The 25,088-nt window shown below is 42.5% G+C and overlaps 1 protein-coding gene across 1 annotated transcript in view; it reads left to right on the plus strand.

Annotated features, from left to right (window-relative positions):
• The window catches only part of KDM4B (lysine demethylase 4B), a 324,593-nt gene that overhangs the window by 281,156 nt on the left and 18,349 nt on the right, over positions 1-25,088 (plus strand). The window contains exons 13-17 of the mRNA XM_070744575.1: positions 3,019-3,139; positions 8,435-8,613; positions 18,342-18,564; positions 20,248-20,324; positions 22,400-22,455. Coding sequence (XP_070600676.1) covers positions 3,019-3,139; positions 8,435-8,613; positions 18,342-18,564; positions 20,248-20,324; positions 22,400-22,455 — 656 coding nt within the window. The remainder of the gene's footprint in view (positions 1-3,018; positions 3,140-8,434; positions 8,614-18,341; positions 18,565-20,247; positions 20,325-22,399; positions 22,456-25,088) is intronic.

The following is a 25,088-nucleotide window of genomic DNA, read 5'->3' on the forward strand; positions in this document are numbered from 1 at the left end:
TGCGCAGAAGCATTTCAGAGTTGCCCCAGCTTGTAGGTCTGTTTCTCACCACCCTGTATGAACAACTACAGGTAGTCCTCGACTTACAACAGTTCATTTATTGACCGTTGGAAGATGCAACGGCACTGGAAGAAAGGGGACTTGTGACCATTTTTCACACTTATGACCATTGCATCATCCCCATAATCCGGTGACGACGGTGCTTGGCAGTTGGTTGCTATTTATGACAGTCGCGGTGATCCCCTTTTGCGACCTTCTGACCTCACCTACAGACGTGGTTGATAAACTGAATTTTTTTTTTTTTTTAATAAACTTTATTGATTTTCTTAAAATTGACAAACATACAAACACACACTTAACATAAAATTGGGGTTGCAAATACCCCACTTATTCAAGAAGTCAAATTGCAATACAGAAAAAAGAATACATTATTTATATGTTAAGTCAACCTATTACTTTAAGTGAAAAGAAGAGATTTTATGTTACCTTATTATAAAAAAACCCATAAATTTCATATCTAAGCAAAGTACAAACACAAAAATTAAGTCCTAACCATACTACTATTATGCATTTTTAATTCTTCTTTTTGTCTATCCATGTATACACTTTATTCCAAATCACATAAAATTCAGATTCTTCTTGGTTATTTAACCGTCTTGTCATCATATCCATTTCAGCGCAATCTAATATTTTCTTAATAACCTCCTCCTCTTTGGGAATATCTTCCCCCTTCCAATTCTGCGCATATACTATCCTGGCCGCTGTCGTTATATGAATGACTAGATGTAAAATATCTTTCTTATATTTCTGTTTAGTTATACTTAATAAGTAAAATTCCTGAGTTTTTTCTATCTCTTGCTTTATTATTTCTTTTATTATTCTTTCTATCATTTTCCAATATGTCTTAGCTTTGCTACAACTCCACCATTGATGATAATATGAACCTATTTCTTTTTTACACTTCCAGCACAATGGGGACATATTAGGGAACATTTTTGCAATTCTACTTGGTGGAATTTTAACATGCCTGGGATAAACATATGTCCATCCTAAGATAAAATACAGGAAATAATATAAGGGCAGACTAGATCATGAGGTCTTTTTCTGCCGTCAATCTTCTAGGTTTCTAGGTTTCTAAGCAAAGTCGATGGGGAAGCCAGATTCATTTAACAACCAGGTGACCAGCTTAACAGCTGCAGTGATTCAGTTAACAACGGGGACAAGAGAGGTCAATGGGGTCAAATTCACTCAACAATTATTTCACTTAACCACAGAAATGTCAGGCCCTCGTCCTTTTCCCCTGCCCCCCTCGGCAAGTTCACTTCCCGGTCCCGATGCGTCTATTATTTTTCAAGCACTATCGCCCAGTTCCCTTTTGGAACCTCACGAGACCAATCAAGCGATCAAGCTCCAAGTTCCAGCTCACCACCAGGAAACCACATCCTCCCTTGCACCAGAGGGCTACCGATGGAGGCTGCGTGGTAGCTGGGCTCACATCACACAAGTTGTGGCTTTCGCCCTTTGCAAACCCAGCAAGAGGAGGCAGGGCCAAGCGAGAGGAAGTTGGTAAGGGGGCGGGGTTGAGAAGAGAAGGTTCAAGATATTTGGTGCCTTTTGCTGTTGGCAAGAGAGACAGGCAGGCAGCAGGCATCTCTTCTAACCTTTTCTACGGGAAAGTGGTAAGTGCAGTTGGGAGAAACCCAGCGATGGGCTCCTACGGGTAGGGCCAGGTATGCAGAACCGGTAGGAAAAAAAATTGAGGTTTTTATTTTCTTTTTTCCCCTTCTGGGCTCTGGGTATATTTTTCCTATCTCAGTAAATGAGGTTGAATGTGTATAATTTTAGAAGAGCTGTGTGTGCATGTGTGTGTGTACATACACATACAGTTTATTTTTCCCCCCAATAAATTTTATTAATTTTCATAAAATAGACAAAACTGACAAACATACATTTAACACAGAAATGGGGTTGCATCTTCCCCGCTTACTCTAGAAGTAAAATTTCAATACAGAAAAAAGAATACATTAAAAACACTTTAAATCAACTCATTACTTTAAATGAAAGGAAGAAATTTGTTTTACCTTATATAGTAAGTCTTCATATATAAACTACTTCTAACATAACTTTTAAGTCATATCCCTACTTATGCAATTCTCTTATTCTTTTTACTTTTAGTTTTTCTTCTTATTTATCTATATACAGTGATACCTTGTCTTACAAACTTAATTGGTTCTGGGACGAGGTTCTTAAGGTGAAAAGTTTGTAAGACGAAACAATGATTCCCATAGGAATCAATGGAAAAGCGAGTAATGTGTGCAAGCCCAAAATTCACCCCTTTTGCCAACCGAAGTGCCCGTTTTTGCGCTGCTGGGATTCCCCTGAGGCTCCCCTCCATGGGAAACCCCACCTCCGGATTTCTGTGTTTTTGTGATGCTGCAGGGGAATCCCAGCAGGGGAATCCCAGCATCGCAAAAACGGGCGCTTTGCTGGCAACGGAAGTCCGGAGGTGGGGTTTCCCAGCGAGGGGAGCCTCTGTGAAATCACAGCATCGCAAAAACACAGAAGTCCGGAGGTGGGGTTTCCCAGCGAAGGGAGCATCAGTGAAATCGCAGCATCACAAAAACACTGAAGTCCTCGAAACCCCACCTCCGGACTTCTGTGTTTCTGTGATGCTGTGATTTCACTGAGGCTCCCCTTGCTGGGAAACCTCACCGCCGGACTTCCGTTGCCAGCAAAGCACCCGTTATTGTGAGAATTCCTATAATAAAATGATCTGTGATATCTCTTTGTGCTGAGTTATCTGACTGGGAAAAGTTGAGCTTGTACCAGACCACGGGGACGTTGCAAGGGTGGAAAATGGCCGTAAGTCACTTTTTTAGAGACCCTCGTAACTTCGAACGGTCTCTTAAGTGAACTTTGTAAGTCGAGAACCAGCTGTATCATTCCCATTGTATGCTATGCAAAATAATGTGTGGTCTTTCTTCTTTTTGTCTTTCTTTTCTTTTTGTGGCTATCCAGACGACTTCCACTTTCTCAAAGCTCAAAATGGAGATCAAGAAAAGCCGCCGTCACCCCTTGGGGAAGCCCCCCACCCGCTCCCCATTGTCGGTGGTGAAGCAGGAAGCCTCCAGCGATGAAGGTGAGTCCAAACCCAAAAAACCCCCCCAAGGAAGCCTGCTTCTGAACAAACCAGGGTTTAGTCATTCCTCCGGTTGCCCTGAGCAACAGAGCCGCAAACGGACCAGAAGTGGAATTGCTCTTCAATCCTCTTTTGCCAGGAGGCTAAAAATCTTTGCCGGCTGTGGAGGAACCATGGTTAGCATCAAAGCCCACCTGGGCAGATTTTGACAGGGTGTCACCTTCTCATCTTCCCACCATTAGACCCCTGGCTGAGGGCTTCATTTGACAAAATCACAGCCTGCTTCATCTCTTACCAGAGTCATGGAAACACTAGCAGCCTAGTAAATTTTACTGGGTCTTTTTTTTTTTTTTTAAAGCAGCTTGTTAAAGGTATTTGAGGAATCCTTTGTGCTAGAGACAAAGACACGGCGTACAATAGGGGTGCCAGCAGATCATTTTTCTCCTATTCTTTAACAATGTCATCAAATCTTCCTCTCTGCTCAGGAATAATTAAAGAACCCGTTTGGTTTAACATTGAAAGCAGCAGACTAGAAACAAAAGCTAGCTAGGTAACTCTTGGCCAATCACTAGGAGATGGTGAGTTCTAGACCCGCCTTAAAGGGGGTGAAAGCTGTCTGGATGGTTTTTTATTTTTTTATTTTTTTATTTATTTACTATTAATTCGACTTCTATGCTGCCCAATCCCGAAGGACTCAAAGCTTCCCCTATGTCACTCACAAAGGGGAATAGGACCCAGAACAGACCCGTGTGGCCCACCGCTTGTAACCTGTCTCTGCTCAGAATACTCCCCATTAACAATAACTCTCTGATGTCTACGCTTCAGCCAGCTTGAGATCCACTGAACTATCCAGGGATTAAATCCAATCTTCACTAATTTATCTATCAGCTCTTTATCAACTAATAAAGCAGGGTTGAAAAATAGAGAAATTCCCCCAGGTTTTTTGGAATTGGGGGCTGAACTTTTGAGCCCCAAATAAAAGGTTTTGAGGCAGCTTTCTTCACTATCCTAGATGGCTATCTGGTGGTTCCCTCCCTGCTTCTTTCTGCCTTTCTACCTCTGTCACTTTATGTTTATCTCCATTCTTTCCTTTTCTCTTATTTTTATCCCACCTTTATAAATGACATAGAAACATAGAAGACTGACGGCAGAAAAAGACCCCATGGTCCATCTAGTCTGTCCTTATACTATTTCCTGTATTTTATCTTACAATGGATATATGTTTATCCCAGGCATGTTTAAATTCAGTTCCTGTGGATTTACCAACCACATCTGCTGGAAGTTTGTTCCAAGGCTCTACTACTCTTTCAGTGAAATAATGTTTTCTCATGTTGCTTTTGATCTTTCCCCCAACTTACTTCAGATTGTGTTACTTATAACTTAGGAGCAATGAACATAGAGAATACACCTTCACCCTCCTGTTTTCCCCACAACAGCAGTTCTGTGAGGGGGACTGCCCCAAAATTTCCTACCTGGTTTTCATGCCGAAGGTGGGACTAGAACCCACAGCCTCCTTGTGATTGGCGCAAGGTTACCCAGCAAGCTTTCATGCCTAAGGTGGGACTAGAAGGTTGATTCAGCCTTCCATCCTTCCAAGGTGGGTAAAATGAGGACTTAAATTGTTGGGGGCAAGAGACTGACTCTGTAAAACAGTGATTTTCAACCTTTTTTTGAGCCGTGGCACATTTTTTACATTTACAAAATCCTGGGGCCCACCACCAACCAAAATGACACAAAATGACACTCTAAGACACTCTCCTCTCTTTTTCCATCCCTGTCTCCTCCCCCCCCCCTTGTGTGTGTGTGTGTGTATATATACACAGTCTTGAACCATTTCGAAAAACAGGTGAGGGCTGGGTTTTTTCTCTCTCTTATTCTTTGGGTGCTTTTAATCATATGCTTTAAATCAAGAGTCACTTCTCTCTCTCTTTTGTTTCTCTCTCTTTCCTCTCATTCTCTGTCTCAATCATTTTCTCATTTCTCTTTTTTCCTCCCCTTTTTGCTCATTTCTCCCTGTGTCTCTCTCCCTTCCTCTCCTTTTCTCTCTCTCTCTCTCTTGCTTTCTTTCTCTCTCTTTCTCTCTCTCTCTTGCTTGCTTTCTTTCTCTCTCACTTGCTTTCTTTCTCTTTTCTTTCTCTCTTGCTTTCTCTCTCACTCTCTTTCTCTCTTTCTCTCCCTTGCTTTCTTTCTATCTCACTCTTGCTTTCTTTCTCTCACACTCTTTCTCTCCCTCTCTCTCTCTTGCTTTCTTTCTCTTTCTCTTTTCTTTCTCTCTTGCTTTCTCTCTCTCTTTCTTGCTTTCTTTCTCTCTCACTCTTGCTTTCTCTTTCTCTTTTCTTTCTCTCTTGCTTTCTCTCTCTCTTTCTCTCTCTCTTGCTTTCTTTCTCTTTCTCTCTCACTCTCTCTCTCTCTCAGCAAAAAGTTGCGAGACCGGAACCTGAGCTTCCTTCTTCACGGCACACCCGACCATGTGTCGCGGTACACTAGTGTGCCATGGCACACTGGTTGAAAAACACTGCTGCAAACTGCTTAGAGAAGGCTGGGAAGCCCTGGGAAGCAGTATAGAAGTGCTATAGTTATTGTCTCCTGGTGATTGGCACAAAGTCACACAGCTGGTTTTGATGCCGAAAATGGGACTAGAATTCACCATCTTTTGGTTTCTAACCCATTTCCTTATAATGGTGCTTTATTTGCTAAATCCACCCTTTTGGTAGCCAAGTTGAAAGCTGAGGCAACAGATAAGAATCTCAACTAAGATAGTCTTGCTTCCTTTTTACTTAACATTTGGAGTGACTTTGAGTTGGTCGACTTAGATTTAGCTAACCCCAACATTTTCTTTTAAGAGCCCTAGTAATGGATAGTTAGTGTTTGAATGTTTGAATTTGATCATAAGGATTTTTTTAAACTATTTTTCTTGGAGTAGTCTTGGAGATTTAGTCAGGTCAGGTTGTTAAAAAATGGGAAACTGGTGTAATTTCTGTTTTAAGTTAATTGGGAGGCATTCTCTCTGGCTCTCTTTTCCCCTTTTGATCTTTATTTTAGTTCTTCTGAATTCCTGGAGGGATATTTCAGCCGGTTGGCTTTAAAAAGCACAACTGTTCCACTTTCAGAAAGCTCAGTTTTTGAAGATTGCTCAGTCCATTCCTGACCAGTATTCTGCAAGCCTAGCTGTAAACTAACTTCCTTCCTTCCTTCCTTCCTTTCCTTCCCTCCTTCCTTTCCTTCCCTCCTTCCTTTCCTTCCCTCCTTCCTTCCTTCCCTTCCTTCCTTCCTTTCCTTCCCTTCCTTCCTTCCTTTCCTTCCTTCCCTTCCTTCCTTCCTTCCTTTCCTCCTTCCTTCCTTCCCTTCCTTCCCTTCCTTCCTTCCTTTCCAAAAAATACCCCTTTTTATTTGGCTAATATGAATTCCTAGCTTTCACATCCAGCAAACTCCTGGCAAAAAATCTTTCAGGGATGAATTGTAACTACAGACTTTGGATAGTTGTCAGGCCAATATCTTCCAGATGCAACACTGTACAAGAAAATACTTGGCAAGAAGCCTCTCAGATAAGCAAATCTTCACACTCACGAACTAATAGTCTACCCCAGACACCACTCCCCTTTGGCTCCTATTTATTCCCTATGGGAGGGGCCATTCAGCATCCCCTTGTGCTTTTATTTTATTTATTTATTTATTTATTGGATTTGTATGCCGCCCCTCTCCAGAGACTCAGGGCGGCTAACAGCAACAATAAAGCAGTGTACAATAGTAGTCTGATGTTAGAAACAATTAAAAGCCCATTAATATTTTTTTAAAAACCAAACATACATACATACCATGCATAGAATTGTAAAGGCCTAGGGGGAAGAGGGTCTCAATTCCCCCATGCCTGACGTCAGAGGTGGGTTTTACTCTCGAGTTGACCTCTGTTCCTTAATTGTTCCCTTCTCCTGACAACTGTGTGCATGCGCACATTGGGAAGAGGTTCCAGCAGTTCTTCAGCCCTAATAACAACAACAACAACAACAGAGTTGGAAAGGACCTTGGAGGTCTCCTAGTCCAATCCCCTGCTTAGGCAGGAAACAGACACTACTTCAGACAGATGGTTATCCAACAGCTTCTTAAAAACTTTCAGTGTCGGAGCATTCACAACTTCTGGAGGCAAGCTGTTCCACTGATTAATTGTTCTTGCTGTCAGGAATTTTTTTCCTTGGTTCAAAGTTGTTTCTCTCCTTGATTAGTTTCCACCCATTGCTTCCTGTTCTACCCTCAGATGCTTTGGAGAATAGGTTGACTCCCTCTTCTTTTTGGCAACCCCTGAGATATTGTAAGACTGCTATCATGCCCCCCCCCCCCCTGTCCTTCTTTGCATTAAACTAGATATACCCAGTTCCTGCAACCGTTCTTCATATGTTTCAGCCTCCAGTCCCCTAATCATCTTTGTGGCTCTTCTCTGCACTTTTTCTCAATATCCTTTTTGCATCATGGCGACCAAAACTGAATGCAGTATTCCAAATGTGGCCTTACCAAGGCCTTATAAAGTGGCATTAACACTTCACGTGATCTTGATTCTCTCCCTCTGTTAATGCAGCCTAGAACTGTGTTGGCGTTTTTGGCAGCTGCTGCACACGGCTGGCTCATATTTAAATGGTCGTCCACTAGGACTCCAAGTCTGTTCTGCTCCAGTCCAGTCCAGTCCAGTCTGCAGTCCCTTCTCCCCACACCCAAGTTAAAAGTTTCTGAGTCCCTTTTAGGATTGAGCGAAAGAAACTCAAACGGTATAGAATAGAATACAATAGAATTTTTATTGGCCAAGTGTGATTGGACACACAAGGAATTTGTCTTGGTGCATATGCTCTCAGCGTCCATAAAATAAGATATACATTTGTCAAGAATCATATGGTACAACACTTAATGATTGTCATAGGGGTCAAATAAGCAACGAAGAAGCAATATTAATAAAAATCTTAGGATATAAGCAACAAGTTACAGTCATACAGTCAACATGGGAGGAAATGGGTGATAGGAATGATGAGAAAAACTAGTAGAATTGAAGTGCAGATTTAGTAGAAAGTCTGACAGTGTTGAGGGAATTATTTCTTTAGTAGAGTGATGGCATTTGGAAAAAAACTGTTCTTGTGTCTAGTTGTCTTGGTGTGCAGTGCTCTGTAGCGACGTTTTGAGGGTAGGAGTTGAAACAATTTGTGTATCCACAAGAAGCCCAGTAAAAGCCCAGACTTCCGTGTGTGATCTTCCCCATTTCGGCTGCTTTGTGGAGATGCAAACTTCCTCCTCTCGGCCCCTCTTGTCTTTCAGAAACACCCCTGTTCAACGGTGAGGAAGATGCCGGGGATCCAGAGCCCCTGAAATCTTTACGTTCCCTCCAGTGGAAGAACAAAGCGCCCAACTTTTTAGCCGAAAAGCGGTTCAACGCCATCGCTGCCCTGAGAGAGCCCTACTGCGCCATCTGCACACTCTTCTACCCCTCCATCCAGGTAATCACACAGACGCTCTGCGGGGGGCAAGGGGACACAGGGGGTCCTCAACTTTACGACCATCCATTCAGCGGCCATTCAAAGTTGCAGCGGCACCATTGCAGGGTCCCTGCGGTTGTGCGATCAAGATTTGAGCCCTACGCGTGTATTTACAATTTTATGGGGAGTTGGTGCAAGTAAGGTAACGGCCGCTCCTGTGTCTTTTAACAGTAATGGTGGTTTTTCAGCAATGGCAATGATTTGTTGTCAACATTGCCATCTGGGGAATTCTGGGAATTGAAGTCCAGTAGTCTGCGAAGTGGTCTCCTACTTTCTGCATTTCTCTTAAGTCCTGGTTGGCAGCACAGAGTAGAGGGAGGTGGGAAACAGAGGGGTTGGTTTTATTGATATATTTATTTATTTATTAGATTTCTATGCCGCCTTTCTCGAGACGACTCAGGGTAGCGTCTAAATGCAACACTGTGTATAAAGAAATCTAAATTGCTTTAACCCTGCTGTTCTGTTCGAAAAAACTTCCTAATGTTATGTTGGGGTCACATACGACCCGGACCAAAAACTCTTCATTTGAAGTGCTTATGTTTGGTCAATTTGAAAACTTTTTTCACTTGGAAAGTAGTCTGAACATTTCTGCACACAATGATATGAAAATTGAAATGAAAAAAGTAAATCTTATTGGTTTATTTTGCGGATATATTACATGCCCCCCCGTTTTTGTGGATTTTTTCAATTTATGGATAGTTTTGCTTGCAAAATCCATTCTATTTTACGAAAGTTGGTGTGGAATTGGTAGCTTGAACATTTCTGAACATAATGATATGAAAATTGAACTGGAAAAATTGATGCATATTGGTTTATTTTGTTGATGAAATGCATGCCCCTCCGTTTTTTTGAAATAGTCTTCACTTTATGGATAGTTTTGCTAGCAAAATACATTCTATTTTACTAAAGTTGGTGTGGGATTGGTAGCTTGAACATTTCCGAACATAATGATATGAAAATTGAACTGGAAAAATTGAAAAAAAAAATCACAAAAATGGGGGGGGGGGCATGCATTATATCCGCGAAATAAACCAATAAGATTTACTTTTTTCATTTCAATTTTCATTCCATTGTGTGCAGAAATGTTCAAACCTGTTTCCAGGTGAAAAAAGCTTTCAAAAAGACCAAATATAAGTACCTAAAATGATCAATTTGCAGTCCGGGTCAAATAGACCCGGGAACATAACATTAGGGAGGTTTTTTTTTTCAGCAAGAAAGAAACCCCCCACCCCCCAAAAAAAATTCTCATAGAGAGAACCCCTGAAATGATGACAACTCATGGAATTTCAAGTTTCAGATATGCAGGGAAAATGTTTTACAGGGACTCAAACTTGGTTTCGGGTCACATACGACCCGAACAGAACAGCAGGGTTTTAAATAACCAAGAAGAATCTGAATTTTATGTGTGTATACATGGATAGAGAAAAAGAAGAAGTAAAAAATGAATATTAGGTGTGCACAATAGTAGTATGGTTAATTTAATTTTTGTGTTTGTATTTTGCTTATATACGAAGTTTGTCTTTTATAATAAGGTAACATAAAATTTATTCTTTTCACTTAAAGTAATAGGTTGATTTAAGATATTAATAATGTATTCTTTTTCTGAATTGTAATTTGACTTCTTGAATAAGAGGGGTATCTGCAACCCCACTTTATGTTAAGTGTGTGTTTGTATGTTTGTCAATTTTAAGAAAAGATTATAAAGTTTATTGAAAAAAATAAGGCGGCGGGAGAAGGTCAAAAATTATATATTAACAACATCAGTAAGCGATGCAAATGTAAGAAATAAAATTCAATCACTTTATAAAGAATAAACAATGTAACCCAGAGATGAAGCAAATGAAGGACACAAAATTGAATCTTCCCTGGTGAAGGGAATTTTTCTTTTTCTTTTTTGGTGATGGCACATTTTATGCTTTATGTTTTGTCTTTTGTAAAAATTTAAAAAAATTAATAAAATTATATTAATAAATAAATAAATAAATGAATAAGAATTACACAAAATTACTAAAAATGATAGAAAAGCCCCATATACAAGTCACACACATTCATCCACATTCATAATCTCACCGCCCCCATGTCTGCTGTCAGAAGTAGGTCTTCAAATCTTTACGAAAGACCAGGGGGGAGGGGCAGTATGTATCTTCAGAGGGAGTTCATTCCAGAGGGCCGGGGCCACCACAGAGAAGGCTCTTCCCCTAGGCTCCACCAGATGACATCGTCTGGCCGACGGGACCCAGAGAAGGCCGACTCTGTGGGACCTAACCGGCCGCTGGGGGCATGAGGCAACCTGGTCCTAAGCCATGTAAGGCTTTGTAGGTAATAACCAGCACTTTGAATTGTGCCTGGGGAGCAATTGGCAGCTCACAGAGTGACGTTGAAATGTGGGCCGATCTTGGGAGCCCCACTATAGCTCTCACGGCTGCATTCTGCACAATTTGTAGTCTCCCAACACTCTTCAAAGGCAACCGCATGTAGAGCGCATTGCAGTAATCGAACCTCGAGGTGATAAGGGCATGAGTGGCTGTGAGAAGGGACTCCCTATCCAGATAGGGCCACAACTTTTGTTTTGTGGGTGGGGCAGGCATATGCATGTGCGCCCGCAACATTCGTGGCAATCGTTGCACAAGTGGGTCCCTCTCGAGTGTGTTCTGCCTGACTGGGCTCAGGCAATTCGTAACAGTCTAAGGAAAAGAAATCAAACACACAAGTGCTCTTCTAATCAGCAAACTTGTATTAAACAAACAAAAAAGGGTTAACCAAAACAGTCCTTAGTGTCAGGAAACAATGAGAGTGCAAGGCGTAATTCAGCCAAATACAAAACACAGGAAAAAGCAAACAAACACAACCTGCATGGAGCAGAAACGTTTCAGGAGTCCTTTGAATCTTTAGAGCAAACAGCAAGTCCCAGAGGTTTCACCTCCCACGTGCCTGAAAAGGCTGGGTTGAAATCCAAAGGCACGGAACAGAAACTTCAAAGCAGGAACCACAAAGTAACACAGATAAACAGCCACAGTTTGCCTTGTGCCTCTGTTCCCTTTTATACCTTTAGCCCTCATTAAGGGAACCACACCCAGCCCTCAGTATAAGAACCACACCCAGCCCAGGTGCTACTCTGATCACCTGTAATAATCCTTCAAGTGAGCCCTCCTTTGCATGGCTCTTCGGCTACGCATGTCTATGAATTGGTCTGCAGAGGAATCCAAGGAAGAGAGACTGTCTGAAGGACTGCATGCCAAATCCCCTGGGCTGTCTGCTGGGTCCTGCGTGCTGTCTGCCAACTCCTCTGAACCAGTGGCCTCATCCTCCTGGCTGTCTGCCACGTCTTCCTGGCTGTCAGCCAGGCTTTCGCACTCACTTTGTGCCGCATCTCTCCCATCTGTGGGAGCAACGGCTGGCCCAAGCCCAAACACAACAGAGTGGGGCCATGACTGCCCACAGCGATGCTCACACAAGTGGGGCCGCCACCACCCGCAATGGGCTCAGAGACACTCCCACGAGTGTGGCCCTGCGCACACACAGATGTGTGCTCCAGTTGGCCTGATGGTGGTTAGGCCACGCCTGGGTAGTGGGCTACAGTTGGGGACCCCTGCTCTAAGTTGCTTCGCAGATTGGGCTTACCTTTCACCCCCATCTGTCTTAACAGTCCATCCTTATTCCATTTATTATCGGTTCTGTTGTTTTCTACGGCTGAAATGTTCCGCGTTCTTGTAAATTGTAGGTGTTTGTTGGAGGTGTGTTGCTTGGAGGGGGAACCTGTCCTGGTTGATTTAGACTTCTCAATCTAGAATCAATTCCTTCTCTTAAATCAACTCCTCCTGGAGATTCATGCTGCCCCCACCCTGCCCGCCTTTCATAAGAGAGCCGGGGTGGAGCAGCAGGTAGAGTGCTGTACTGCAGGCCACTGAAGCTGACTGTAGATCTGTAGGTCAGCGGTTCAAGTCTAATTACCGGCTCAAGGTTGATTCAGCCTTCCATCCTTACGAGGTGGGCCAAATGAGGACCTGGATTGTGGGGGCAATAGGCTGGCTCTGTTAAGAAGTGCTATTGCCAACAGGTTGTAAGCCGCCCTGAGTCTAAGGAGTAGGCCGGCATAAAAATTGAATGAATGAATGAATGAATGAATGAATGAATGAATGAATGAATGAATGAATAAATAAATAAATAAATAAATAAATACTCTTTATTTTACTGAAAGAGTAGTAGATCCTTGGAACAAACTTCCAGCAGATGTGGTTGGTAAATCCACAGGAACTGAATTTAAAAATGCCTGGGATAAACATATCCATTGTAAGATAAAATACAGGAAATAGTATAAGGGCAGACTAGATGGACCATGGGGTCTTTTTCTGCCGTCAGTCTTCTATGTTTCTATGTTTTTATGTTTCTATAAATCAATAAATCAATAAATAAGAGTCTAAAGATTTGTTTATGCCGCCAAGTTTGGGGCCATTAGATTCTGCCCCCTGGCCGATGAATGTATGGTGGGTTTGTTGATTGAATGGATATTTATGCATTTTAATTGGTTTTTAGGTTTTAGATTTAACTCTTAACTTAAATTAATTGGATTTTGATGTAAATTGTCTTTTTTATATGTTGTAAGCCACCTCGAGTCCTCTGAGAGGGGTGGCATGTAATCCAATAAATAAATAAGTCCACCCCCCAAGTGAACTCCTAAAATCTTCTACATAAAGCATAAGTTTACGCGCTCTACATGGGTCACCCTTGAAAAGTGGCCAGAGACTTCAGTTAGTCGAGAATGCGGCCGCGCAAGCTGTTGTGGGTGTACCTAGGTACTCCCACATTAAACCAACACTCCATGTGCCGCACTGGCTTTCAGTTGGTCTCCGGTCACAACTCAAGGTGTTGGTTATCACCTATAAAACCCTACACGGCTTGGAACCAGACTATTTATGGACCGTCTCCTGCCACATCCCTTCTAGCAACTGATTAGAGCCCACGGGGGTCACGTCGACTAAGCAGTGTTAGTTGCCTAGTTAAAAACACCCCTGTTCTTTCAAGGCCATTTGGCCAAGTCTCCCCATATTGACATGATGAGCTTTTGATTGGATTGGATTTCTATGCCGCCCCTCTCCGTTGACTCGGGGCGGCTAACAACAATAGTAAACAGCATATGACAATCCAATACAAACAGTTAAAAACCCCTATCGTAAAACCAACATACATACAGACATACCATGCATAAAATTGTAAAGACCTAGGGGGAAAGAGTATCTCAGTTCCCCCATGCCTGGCGGCGGAGGTGGGTTTTAAGAAGCTTACGAAAGGCAAGGAGGGTGGGAGCAATTCTAATCTCTGGGGGGAGTTGGTTCCAGAGGGTCGGGGCCACCACAGAGAAGGCTCTTCCCCTGGGTCCCGCCAAGCGACATTGTTTAGTTGACAGGACCGGGAGAAGACCCACTCTGTGGGACCTAACTGGTTGCTGGGATTCGTGCGGCAGAAGGCGGTCCCTGAGATATTCTGGTCCGGTGCCATGAAGGGCTTTATAGATCATAATCAACACTTTGAATTGTGACCGGAAACTGACAGCAATGTAGTTTACCAGCATCTTGGGGTGTTTTTTGACAGATTTGACCGTGAATAACTTCAGCCGCTTTCTAGTTCTGGACTTGGCCAGAATGATTGGAATTTCTGAGCTATCCCAGAGCTGAACTCTATTAAGGTTTATGGGCCAAAACCAGCAGTTTGGACTCGGCAACATATTGGCTATTTCTGCAGCCATTGGACCATCGGTGTCATATTGCAGTCTTGGCTCTTGGCCATCCTGACCATTGCGGATTTTTTTTTTTTAAAAAAACTGCTGTTTCTCAAAGTTGTCTTCCAGTCCCAGGTAGAACAATGCATAGAAACCTATAAATACAGTAATACCTCGTCTTACGAACCTAATTGGTTCCTGGGGGCGGTTCGTAAGATGAAAACTTCGTAAGATGAAACATTGTTTCCCATAGGAAACAATGTAATATCAATTAATCCATGCAACCTCCGAGTTCGGCGTTCGGGAGGCCGCCGAGAAGCCCGGCTGTCGTCTTTTGAAACAGCCAGGGGGCTTCTCAACGGCCTCCCGAACGCCGAACCCGGAAGTTTGGGTTTGGCGTTCGGGTTCAGGAGGACGCTGGGAAGCCCCCCGGCTGTTTCAAAAAGCGACAGCCGGGCGGCGGGGCTTCTCGGCGGCGGCGGGTTCGTAAGAAGGAAAAAGTTCGTAAGAAGAGGCAAAAAATTTCTGAACCCCAGGTTCGTATCTCGGGTTGTTTGTAAGACGAGGGGTTGGTATCATGAGATACCACTGTATGTGGCGATAAAGACCCAAGTCATTTTCATCAAGGTTTTACCATCCCGGAAGAACCTGGTGCATCAGCCTGAGTTGATCAAAGTCCCCCTTGGCCACAGCTTCGACTTCTACACCCAGAAGAAGCTCCAAGGCCAGGTGGACTCCCAAATTGCAGACCTATTCTTTTTGAGGAAGGACAACCATGTCCAAAACAGTCACTGGGACAGTCCGATGAGTCTTCACCATCATTTTTTAACGAACCCATAATCCCTTGCGGGTAATGGAGTCTGGGCAACTGAGTAAAGCTGGCAGAGTGAGGCCCTTCCTGTTGACAATGCAAAGTTTTGTTCAGCAGATATATTCTCATTGTGCCAGAGAGAGAAATATCTACCTCTACCTAGGATTGAACTCACAGCCTCCTGATTGCGAGGCGAGAGCTTTACCTCTAGGCCACTGCACCACTCCAGGACAGATAATACCATCTAGCTCAGGCCTCTCCAAATCGTAGCAACCTTAAGCCTGGTGGACTTCAACTCTCAGAATTCCCCAGCCGGCATTCTTGGATGAGATGCGAAACATTTTCAAGGTGGGAGAAAACAAGGCGGTCCAGTTGCCTTTTGGGAGGGAGGAAAAAGCACTTTGGGAGAGAAAAGAAAGTTGTTATTATCAAAACTAGGTAAATCCTAAATGATGAATCGCATTTGATTCAATCTGTATAAATTTGATTTAACGCAATTCTAGGGACTGGAGAAACCAAAATGATTGAAACCACAGTGCGCTCCCAACTTGTTCTCCTTAAGTAGAAATCAAACAAATGCAATCAATCAGAACAGAGCTGGAAGGGTTAGAAAAAGAAGATTTGGAATACTATAAAACTTGGAACTTTTTATATGAGTGGTTTGACAAAAGAAAACAAAATGATGCATGAAAACTGAAGAAATATCCATAAATGACAATAAAAATGAATAAGATATTATATAATATTAATACCAAATTGAGAAATATATATATGAATAATGGGTATTAAAATTAAATCTCCAGTTGATGTGAGATGAATAACTAAGATAAAGATAAAAGGACATCTTAAAGCACAGAATAGAAGCCAATATGTGTACTGTAATAGAATTAATAATGCTAATGTATATTTGTTGTGTAGATGTAATGTTTGTTGTACGTAATGTTGTAATCTTTTTCCCGTGTGTCTTTTTTTACGTTTTTTCCCTTTTTGTGGTTTTTCCATTTTGTATTCTGTTTTTAAAGTATATATATCAATAAAAATAAAATAATACAGTGGTACCTCTGCGGAGAGGGGCGGCATACAAAATTATTATTATTATTATTATTATTATTATTATTATTATTATTATTATTATTATTACTACTACTACTACTACTACTACTACTACAACTTAATTCGTTCCGTGAACAGGTTTTTAAGTAGAAAAGTTTGTAAGAAGAACCTATTTTTCCCATAGGAATCAATGTAAAAGCAAATTGAGGAAACCACAAGGAGGGTGGAGGCCCTGTTTCCTCCCAGGAGATTCCTAGAGAGGCCCTACGGAGGCTTCTCCTTGCCTTTTCCGGCCCTGTATCCTCCCAGGAGATTCCTAGAAACGCCCCACAGAGAGTTCTCCCTGCCTTTTCCAGTTACAGTTTCAGAGGCTCGGGTTTGTAAGTGAAAAATAGGTCTTGAGAAGAGGCAAAAAAATCTTAAACACCCGGTTCTTATCTAGAAAAGTTCGTATGTAGAGGCATTCTTAGATAGAGGTAGTACTGTAGTAGTGGTAGCAGTAGTAGTAGTAATAGTAATAATAATAATGATAATGATAATAATAAATAGAATAGAGTTGGAAGGGACCTTGGAGATGTTCTAGTCTAGCCCCTTGTCAAGCAGGTGATCCTATACCATTTCAGACAAATGTCTGTCCAGTCCCTTCTTAAAAACCTCCAGTGATGGAGCGCCCATGATTTCTGGTGGCAAGCCATTCCGCTGGTGATTTATTCTCACTGTCAGGAAATTTCTCCTTAGTTCTAGGTTGCTTGTCTCATTCCATCCATTGCTTCTTGTCTTGCCTTTGGTGCTTTGGAAAATAATTTGACACACACACACCCTCCTTGTGGCAGCCCCTCAAATACAGTGATACCTTGTCTTACAAACTTAATTGGTTCCGGGACGAGGTTCTTAAGGTGAAAAGTTTGTATAGACGAAGCAATGTTTCCCATAGGAATCAATGGAAAAGCAATTAATGCGTGCAAGCCCAAAATTCACCCCTTTTGCCAGCCAAAGCACCCATTTTTGCGCTGCTGGGATTCCCCTGAAGTTCCCCTCCATAGGAAACCCCACCTCCGGACTTCTGTGTTTTTGCGATGCTGCAGTGGAATCCCAGCAGGGGAATCCCAGCATCGTAAAAAGAAGAGCTTCGCTGGCAACGGAAGTCGGGAAGTGGGGTTTCCATGGAGGGGAGCCTCAGAAGAATCCCAGCAGTGTAAAAACAGGTGCTTCGCTGGCAATGGAAGTCCGGAGGCGGGGCATCCCAGCTGCGGCAGTGGGTTTGTAAGGTGAAAATAGTTTGTAAGAAGAGGCAAAAAAATCTTAAAGCACGGGTTTGTATCTCGAAAAGTTTGTATGATGAGGCGTTTGTAAGATGAGGTATCACTGTACTTTTTACAGTTAACCAAGAACTTCCTTGTTCGTTCACAAAGGAAAACAGATGTTCTCAGACTTCTTTTAGCTATAAAAGAGGTCCAGAAAATAAATGGTCCTCACTACACTCAGGAGGAGGATGGGCAGCAAAACTTCCTGCTCAGACCAAGGAAAACTGGGAGGGAAACATATAATAACCGGCAGGAAATAATTCCCTTTATTGTTTGTGGAGAAAAAAACATTCTCCCCCAATAACAGTTTTCATTTCTCTGGCGAGTTGAGAAAAAGGGGATCCCCTGCGATAATAATTGAGATAATTATTATCCGGGACTGCCTTCTGCCGCACGAATCCCAGCGACCAATTAGGTCCCACAGAGTTGGGTCCCGTCAACTAAACAATGTCTGGCAGGACCCAGGGGAAGAGCCTTCTCTGTGGCGGCCCCGGCCCTCTGGAACCAACTCCCCCCAGAGATTAGAATTGCCCCCACCCTTCTTGCCTTTCGTAAGCTTCTTAAAACCCACCTCTGCCGCCAGGCACGGGGGAATTAAGATACGCTTTCCCCCTAGGCTTCTACAATTTATGTATGGTACGTTTGTATGTATGATTGGTTTTAAAATAAGGGTTTTTAGCTGTTTTAGTATTGGATTGTCGCATGTTGTTTTTACCACTGTTGTTAGCCGCCCCGAGTCTACGGAGAGGGGCAGCATACAAATCCAATGAAATGAAATGAAATAATGTGATTTTTCTGCTCGCAGGTCTCGCTGGTGGAAAAGGAGACGGCCCCGCTGCCCAGTGCTGAAAGCCCCTCACGCCAGCCCCCTTTCCGAAACGGGCGGAAGACCAAGCCTCTGATCCCTGAAATGTGCTTCACCTCGAGCAGCGAGAACACGGAGCCTCTCCCGTCCAACTCCTACATCGGAGACGATGGGAACAGCTTGTTAATCTCCTGTGCCAAATGCTGCCTGCAAGTCCACGCCAGTAAGTGATGGCTTCCAGATTCTGTGCTGCAGCAACTTTTCTGCCTGTCTTCCCTTGCCAAAAAACGGGGCTCTGCGTCGGATGGGATCCCCTCTTTAACGGAACAACAGACTGGGGTGGGACCTTGGAGGTCCTCTAAAATGTAAAATTATGCACTTGGGCAAAAGGAATCCTCAATCTGAGTATTGCATTGGCAGTTCTGTGTTAGCAAAAACTTCAGAAGAGAAGGATTTAGGGGTCGTGATTTCTGACAGTCTCAAAATGGGTGAACAGTGGAGTCAGGCGGTAGGGAAAGCAAGTAGAAGGCTTGGCTGCATAGCTAGAGGCATAACAAGCAGGAAGAGGGAGATTGTGATCCCGCTGTATAGAGCGCTGGTGAGACCACAATCAGAATACTGTGTTCAGTTCTGGAGACCTCACCTACAAAAAGATATTGACAAAATTGAAAGGGTCCAAAGACGGGCTACAAAAATGGTGGAAGGTCTTAAGCATAAAACTTATCAGGAAAGACTTCATGAACTCCATCTGCATAGTCTGGAGGACAGAAACATGATCGAAACATTTAAATATATATATATATTTATTTATTTATGCTTGAAATCCAGATTTAATACAATCTTATTCTAACATAATTTGCTATACTGCAACACAAGGGGGCACAATCTGTGGTTAGTTGGGGGAAAGATCACAAGCAACGTGAGAAAATATTATTTTACCGAAAGTGTAGTAGATGCTTGGAACAAACTCCCAGCAGCTGTGGTTGGTAAATCCACAGGAACTGAATTTAAACATGCCTGGGATAAACATAGATCCATCCTAAGATAATAATAATAATAATAATAATAATAATAATAATAATAGTAATAATAGTAATAATAATAGTAATAATAATAGTAATAATAGTAATTAATAATAATAATAATAATAATTTATTAGGTTTGTATGCCGCTCCTCTCCGAAGACTCGGGGCGGCTCACAACAACGATAAAAACAATATTATACTGGCACAAATCTAATATTTAAAAAAAACAAAAAACAACTAAAAACCCTATCATATATTTAAAAAAGATAAAATACATGAAATAGTATAAGGGCAGAATAGTTGGACCATGAGGTCTTTTTCTGCCATCAGTCTTCTATGTTTTTAGTCCTACCTCCTGCACAGGCAGGAGACCCTAGGCCTAGACCATTTTAGGTAAATAACATAATAACAGAGTGGAAGGGACCTTGGAGGTCTTCTAGTCCAACCCCTTGCACAGGCAAGAGACCCTATACCAGTGGTTGCCAACCTTTTACGTCCCCCTGTACTAACCAGTGTGCTAGGAACAGCATGCAAAACCATCCTAGAGATTAGGCAGAAAAAGCATTAATTTTAAAAAGCACATTAAATGTACATGCTGCCCAGCTCTCTTATCAAACAACCCTGGACTCTGCCATAAATAATACTGCATCAATTAAAAAATTAATCCTAGCTTTTGTAGCCTCCCGAGAGATGCGCTGTTTATATATTTTCTCTTTGTGTTGTGGCATCTATTTTTGACGATGTAGAACGAAAAGAAACCATTCATCTTTCATTGACTTTGATTTAAATGCCTTGTGAAAGAGCTCCCCCACATAAGTGGTTTTTTTAACTGATGTGTTCTTTTTTCTCCTCAGTTTGATACTTCTTTTTTTTTATTACAGGTTGCTACGGGATACGCCCGGACCTTGTGAATGAAGGCTGGACCTGTTCCCGTTGCTCAGCAAACTCCCTGCTAGCGGTAAGCAAAGGAAAAAGGAAAAAAAGAGCTACCGTATTTTTTGGAATATAAGATGTACCGGAGTACAGTCATACCTCGTCTTACGAACCTAATTGGTTCCAGGGGGAGGTTCGTAAGACGAAAGGTTCGTAAGACGAAACATTGTTTCCCATAGGAAACAATGTAAAGTCAATTAATCCGTGCAACCAAAAAAAAAAGCCAGCAAAAAACCGCTGCCGCCCGGCTGTCACCTTTTAAAACAGCCGGGAGGCTTCCCAGCAGCCTCCCGAACGCCGAACCCGGAAGTTCAGCAAAAGTTCGGGGTTCGGGAGGCTGCTGGGAAGCTCCCCAGCCCGTCTGTCACCTTTTAAAACAGCCGGGGGGCTTCCCAGCAGCCTCCCGAACGCCGAACCCGGAAGTTCGGGTTTGGCGTTCGTAACATGAAAAAAGTTTGTAAGAAGAGGCAAATTTTTTCTGAACCCCGGGTTCGTATCTCGAGTTGTTCGTAAGACGAGGGGTTCGTATCTTGAGGTACCATCTGGCTAGCATCCTTAGTCTGGTCAGCTTCCGTACATTATTTTATCCCCTGGTTAGGGCTTTAAAAAAAATCTTATTCAGAGAGAGTAACAATGAAAGAGCTTGCAAGTCAGTAAGAGCTGGGAACATCATTAGCACCTGGAAAGAAACATTTGGAGCAAGTAGAGCAATGTAAAAAACCCTGCAAAGACTTAAGGCTTGGAAAACATTCTTCCCAGAGAGTAACAATGAAAGAGCTTGCAAGCTGATAAGAGCTGGGAACATTGTTAGCACCTGGTTAGGGCTGGAAAGAAACATTTGAAACAAGTTAGAGCAATGGAAAAAAACCTACAAAGACTTAGGGCTTGGAAAACATTCTTCGCAGAGAGTAACAATGAAAGAGTCTGCAAGGTAAGAGCTGGGAACATTGTTAGCAGCTAGTTAGGGCTGGGGGGGAAAAGCTACCATCCAAATTATCAGCCTCTTTTAGGGAAGAAAAATGTGCATCTTATACTCTGAAAAATAACGCTAGCTTTGATCCTAAGGTGGCTTCCATGATTTTTTGGGTGTTGGTGTTGGTGACGAAGATAAAGAGGATGAAGAGGGTGGTTGATGAGGGAAAGGACCAGGAGAGACATGATAGTACTCTTCCAATATAATATCTTCCAATATAATCAATTCCCCCCAGAGATTAGAACGGCCCCCACCCTCCTTGTCTTTCGCAAATTACTCAAGACCCACCTTTATCGCCAGGCATGGGGGAGTTAAGATATTCCTTCCCCCTAGGCCATTACAAGTTATGCATGGTATATTTGTGTGTATGTTTGGTTTTTATAATAATGGTTTTTAGTTGTTTTATTAATTGGATTGTACATGCTGTTTTTATCGTTGTTGTTAGCTGCCCCGAGTCTGCGGAGAGGGGCGGCATACAAATCCAATTAATAATAATAATAATCATCATCATCTTCATCTTAAGGCAATGGCCCTCAATCTTTTGGGTACCAGGGAATGGTTCTATGGAGAGAAGTTTGGACTGGGGGTCAGAGACCCCTAATCTTAGGTACTTCCACAGAGAAGAAAGGGGTCCACCTAGTCTCCAAGGCCCCTGAAGGAACAGATGGAAACTTGTCAAAAGAAAAATCCAACCTAAAACTAAGAAGAAATTTCCCAAAAGTGAGAACAGTTAAATCAATTAGTGGAAGGACTTGCCTTCAGAAGCTGTGGGTGGAGATTTTAAGAAGAGATTGGACAACCATTTGTCTGGAATGGTCTAGGACCATGATGGTGAACCTATGGCACAGGTGGCATGTGGAGCCATATCAGAGGGCATGTGAGTGGTTGCCCTATGTCATCTCCAGTGCACATGTGTGCGCTAGCCAGCTAATTTACAGCCTTGGGGAAGGACATTTCGCCCTCCAGCGGCGTCAGGGAAGCTTCTCCTAAACCCCGGAGTGGGTGCTGGAGGTAATTCTTGTTTCCTTTCCCTTCTCCTGCCCCCTGCCCTAAAATTCCCCAAATATGCTGGTGAGAGATTCCCCGCTGCCTTAGTTTTAAATGTAATTTCCATGTTGTTTCCCCAGGATTGCTGCCTCTGTAATCTCAGGGGAGGAGCCCTTCAACGAACTACAGATAGAAGGTAAATCGGCTATAAAATGTTGTCTTTCTTTTGGCAATAGCCCTTAGATTTATATACTGCTTTACTGTCTTTCGCCTCCAACAATCCGTGTCCTCATTTTATCGACCTCAGAAGGATGGAAGACTGAGTCCACCTTGAGCCGATCAGGATGGAACTGCCGGCAGTGGGCAGTCAGCCTGCAATGCTGCATTCTAACATATGCTGCTATCTTGGCTCGAGACAAAGAGAGAGAGTGTGTAGATAGACAGAAGAAAGGAAGGAAGAAAAGGAAGGAAGGAGAGAGAGAGAGAGGAAGGAAGGAGCGAGAGAGAAAGAAAGAGAGAGAGAAAGAAAGAGCACTTAGACTTAAACAGTAGTACCTCTAGATACAAGCTGCTCCACATGCGAATATTCCAAGTTACGAACCACGAGGGGAGAGAAATTTTTGTTCCAGATCCGAGCTCAAATACGGGATATGAGCCGAGCGTCCACTAGGTGGCGCAAGAATCCTTGCTTCTGGTTATCTCAGAGGGGAAAAACAAAGTCTAAAGCCATTTGTTCCAGATACGAGTTGTTCAACATACAAGCTCCATTCTGGAACGAATTAAACTCGTATCTAGAGGTACTACTGTATACTGTTTCACGGTTCTTTACAGCCCTCTCTAAGAGCTTTGCAGAGTCAGTCTTTCATCCCAACAATCAGAGTCATCTTTGAGCTGGTCAGGATTGAACTCCTAGCAGTGGGCAGAGTCAGCCTGCAATGCTGCATTCTAACCACTGCGCCCCTACAGGTTTTAAAATGTGGGTCCCCTGTACTTTGATATATTTTTCCACTTAAGTTACCTATGTTTCTTTCCAGAAGAGTGTTTATTATTTTTATACTCTGAAAAAGGTGTTACACTAGTTCTTGTTAGGACCAAAATTGAACCCAAAATTTCTTTTGTTAAGCAAGATCATGGTTGTGTGAATTTTGCCCCATTTTACAACCTTTCTTGCTCCAGTTATTAAGTGAATCACTGCAGTGGTTAAGTTAGTGAGTTGGACTTCCCCCTTGATTTAACTTGCCAGAAGGTGACCACAGGACACTGCCACCATCCCAAATATGAGCCAGGGGCCAGGCATCCAAGTTTAGATCATGTGACCCTTGGGATGCTGCAAGGGTTCTAAGTGTGAAAAACTGTCATCACTCACTTTTTGTCACTGCCGTTGTATTAAAGTTTGTTGCAAAATTCAAGACCAGAAGCACACAAAGATGACTTAATTCAGCTGAATTCATAAACTTCTTTATAAACCTAGTAACAGATGAATTTACAATACCATTAGCAGAGTTCTTCAAGCAGTTACAGAAGCAGAGAACAGTTAGTTGCGTTTCAGCAGAGTTCAGAGTGGAAGAGCACAGAGTGGAGAGTGAGCCATGCCTAGCCTTAAGCTTAAGTTTCAATTCTCTGCACAGACTCAGAAATGATTTGCTCCCATTAGCTGACTCGGTTGCTATGCCTATTCGTTGGCTGACCTTGTTATCACTGGCTCTCCCAGTTCATGAATATCTTAAACACGTCGTAGCTTTGAACGTTCTCTAAATGAACTCTTGAAAGTTGAGGACTACCAGTAATTCACAAAACACTTGGAAATACACTGCTCAAAAAATAAAGGGAACACTTAAACAACACAATATAACTCCAAGTAAATCAAACTTCTGTGGAATCAAACTGTCCGCTTAGGAAGCAACACTGATTGACAATCAATTTCACCTGCTGTTGTGCCCATTCAACTTTGTACAGAACAAAGAATTCAATGAGAATACTGTATTTCATTCACTCAAATCTAGGATGTGTTCTTTGAGTGCTCCCTTTATTTATTTATTTTGCGCAGTATAGTTTCCTGGTCAGTATTCAGAATGCCCTCTGGAATATCTAGGATTTCCTTGATATTTGAATGCAATGGGTTTTTTAAAAATTGGGTGGTGAATGAAAGAGAGGGAAACATTTTATAATAAATACTTTCAGTGCGTATCAGGAAAGGCGTATCAGGAAAGACTTCATGAACTCAATCTGTATAGTCCGGAGGAAAAGGGGGGACATGATCGAAACATTTAAATATGTTAAAGAGTTAAATAAGGTTCAGGAGGGAAGTGTTTTTAATAGGAAAGTGAACCCAAGAACAAGGGGACACAATCTGAAGTTAGTTGGGGGAAAGATCAAAAGCAACATGAGAAAATATTATTTGACTGAAAGAGTAGTAGATCCTTGGAACAAACTTTGAGCAGACGTAGTTGGTAAATCCACAGGAAGTGAATTTAAACATGCCTGGGATAAACATATATCCATTGTAAGATAAAATACAGGAAATAGATAGTATAAGGGCAGACTAGATGGACCATGAGGTCTTTTTCTGCCGTCAGTCTTCTATGTTTCTATGTTTCTATTTAGAAATGTGCCAATATGTACAGATAATCCTTGCAACAGTTCATTTAGTGACCGTTCGAAAGTAAAATGGCCCTGCAAAAAGTGACTTATGATCCGCCCCCCCCTCCCCATGACCATTCTAGATACCCCATGGTCACGTGGGGAAATTCAGAAGCTTGGCATCTGACTCATACTTACGACGGTTGCAGTGTCCTGGGGTCACATGTGACAAACAGAGTCAATAGGGAA

Source organism: Erythrolamprus reginae, chromosome 1 (genome assembly GCF_031021105.1).
Source record: "Erythrolamprus reginae isolate rEryReg1 chromosome 1, rEryReg1.hap1, whole genome shotgun sequence".
Taxonomy (NCBI): domain Eukaryota; kingdom Metazoa; phylum Chordata; class Lepidosauria; order Squamata; family Dipsadidae; genus Erythrolamprus; species Erythrolamprus reginae.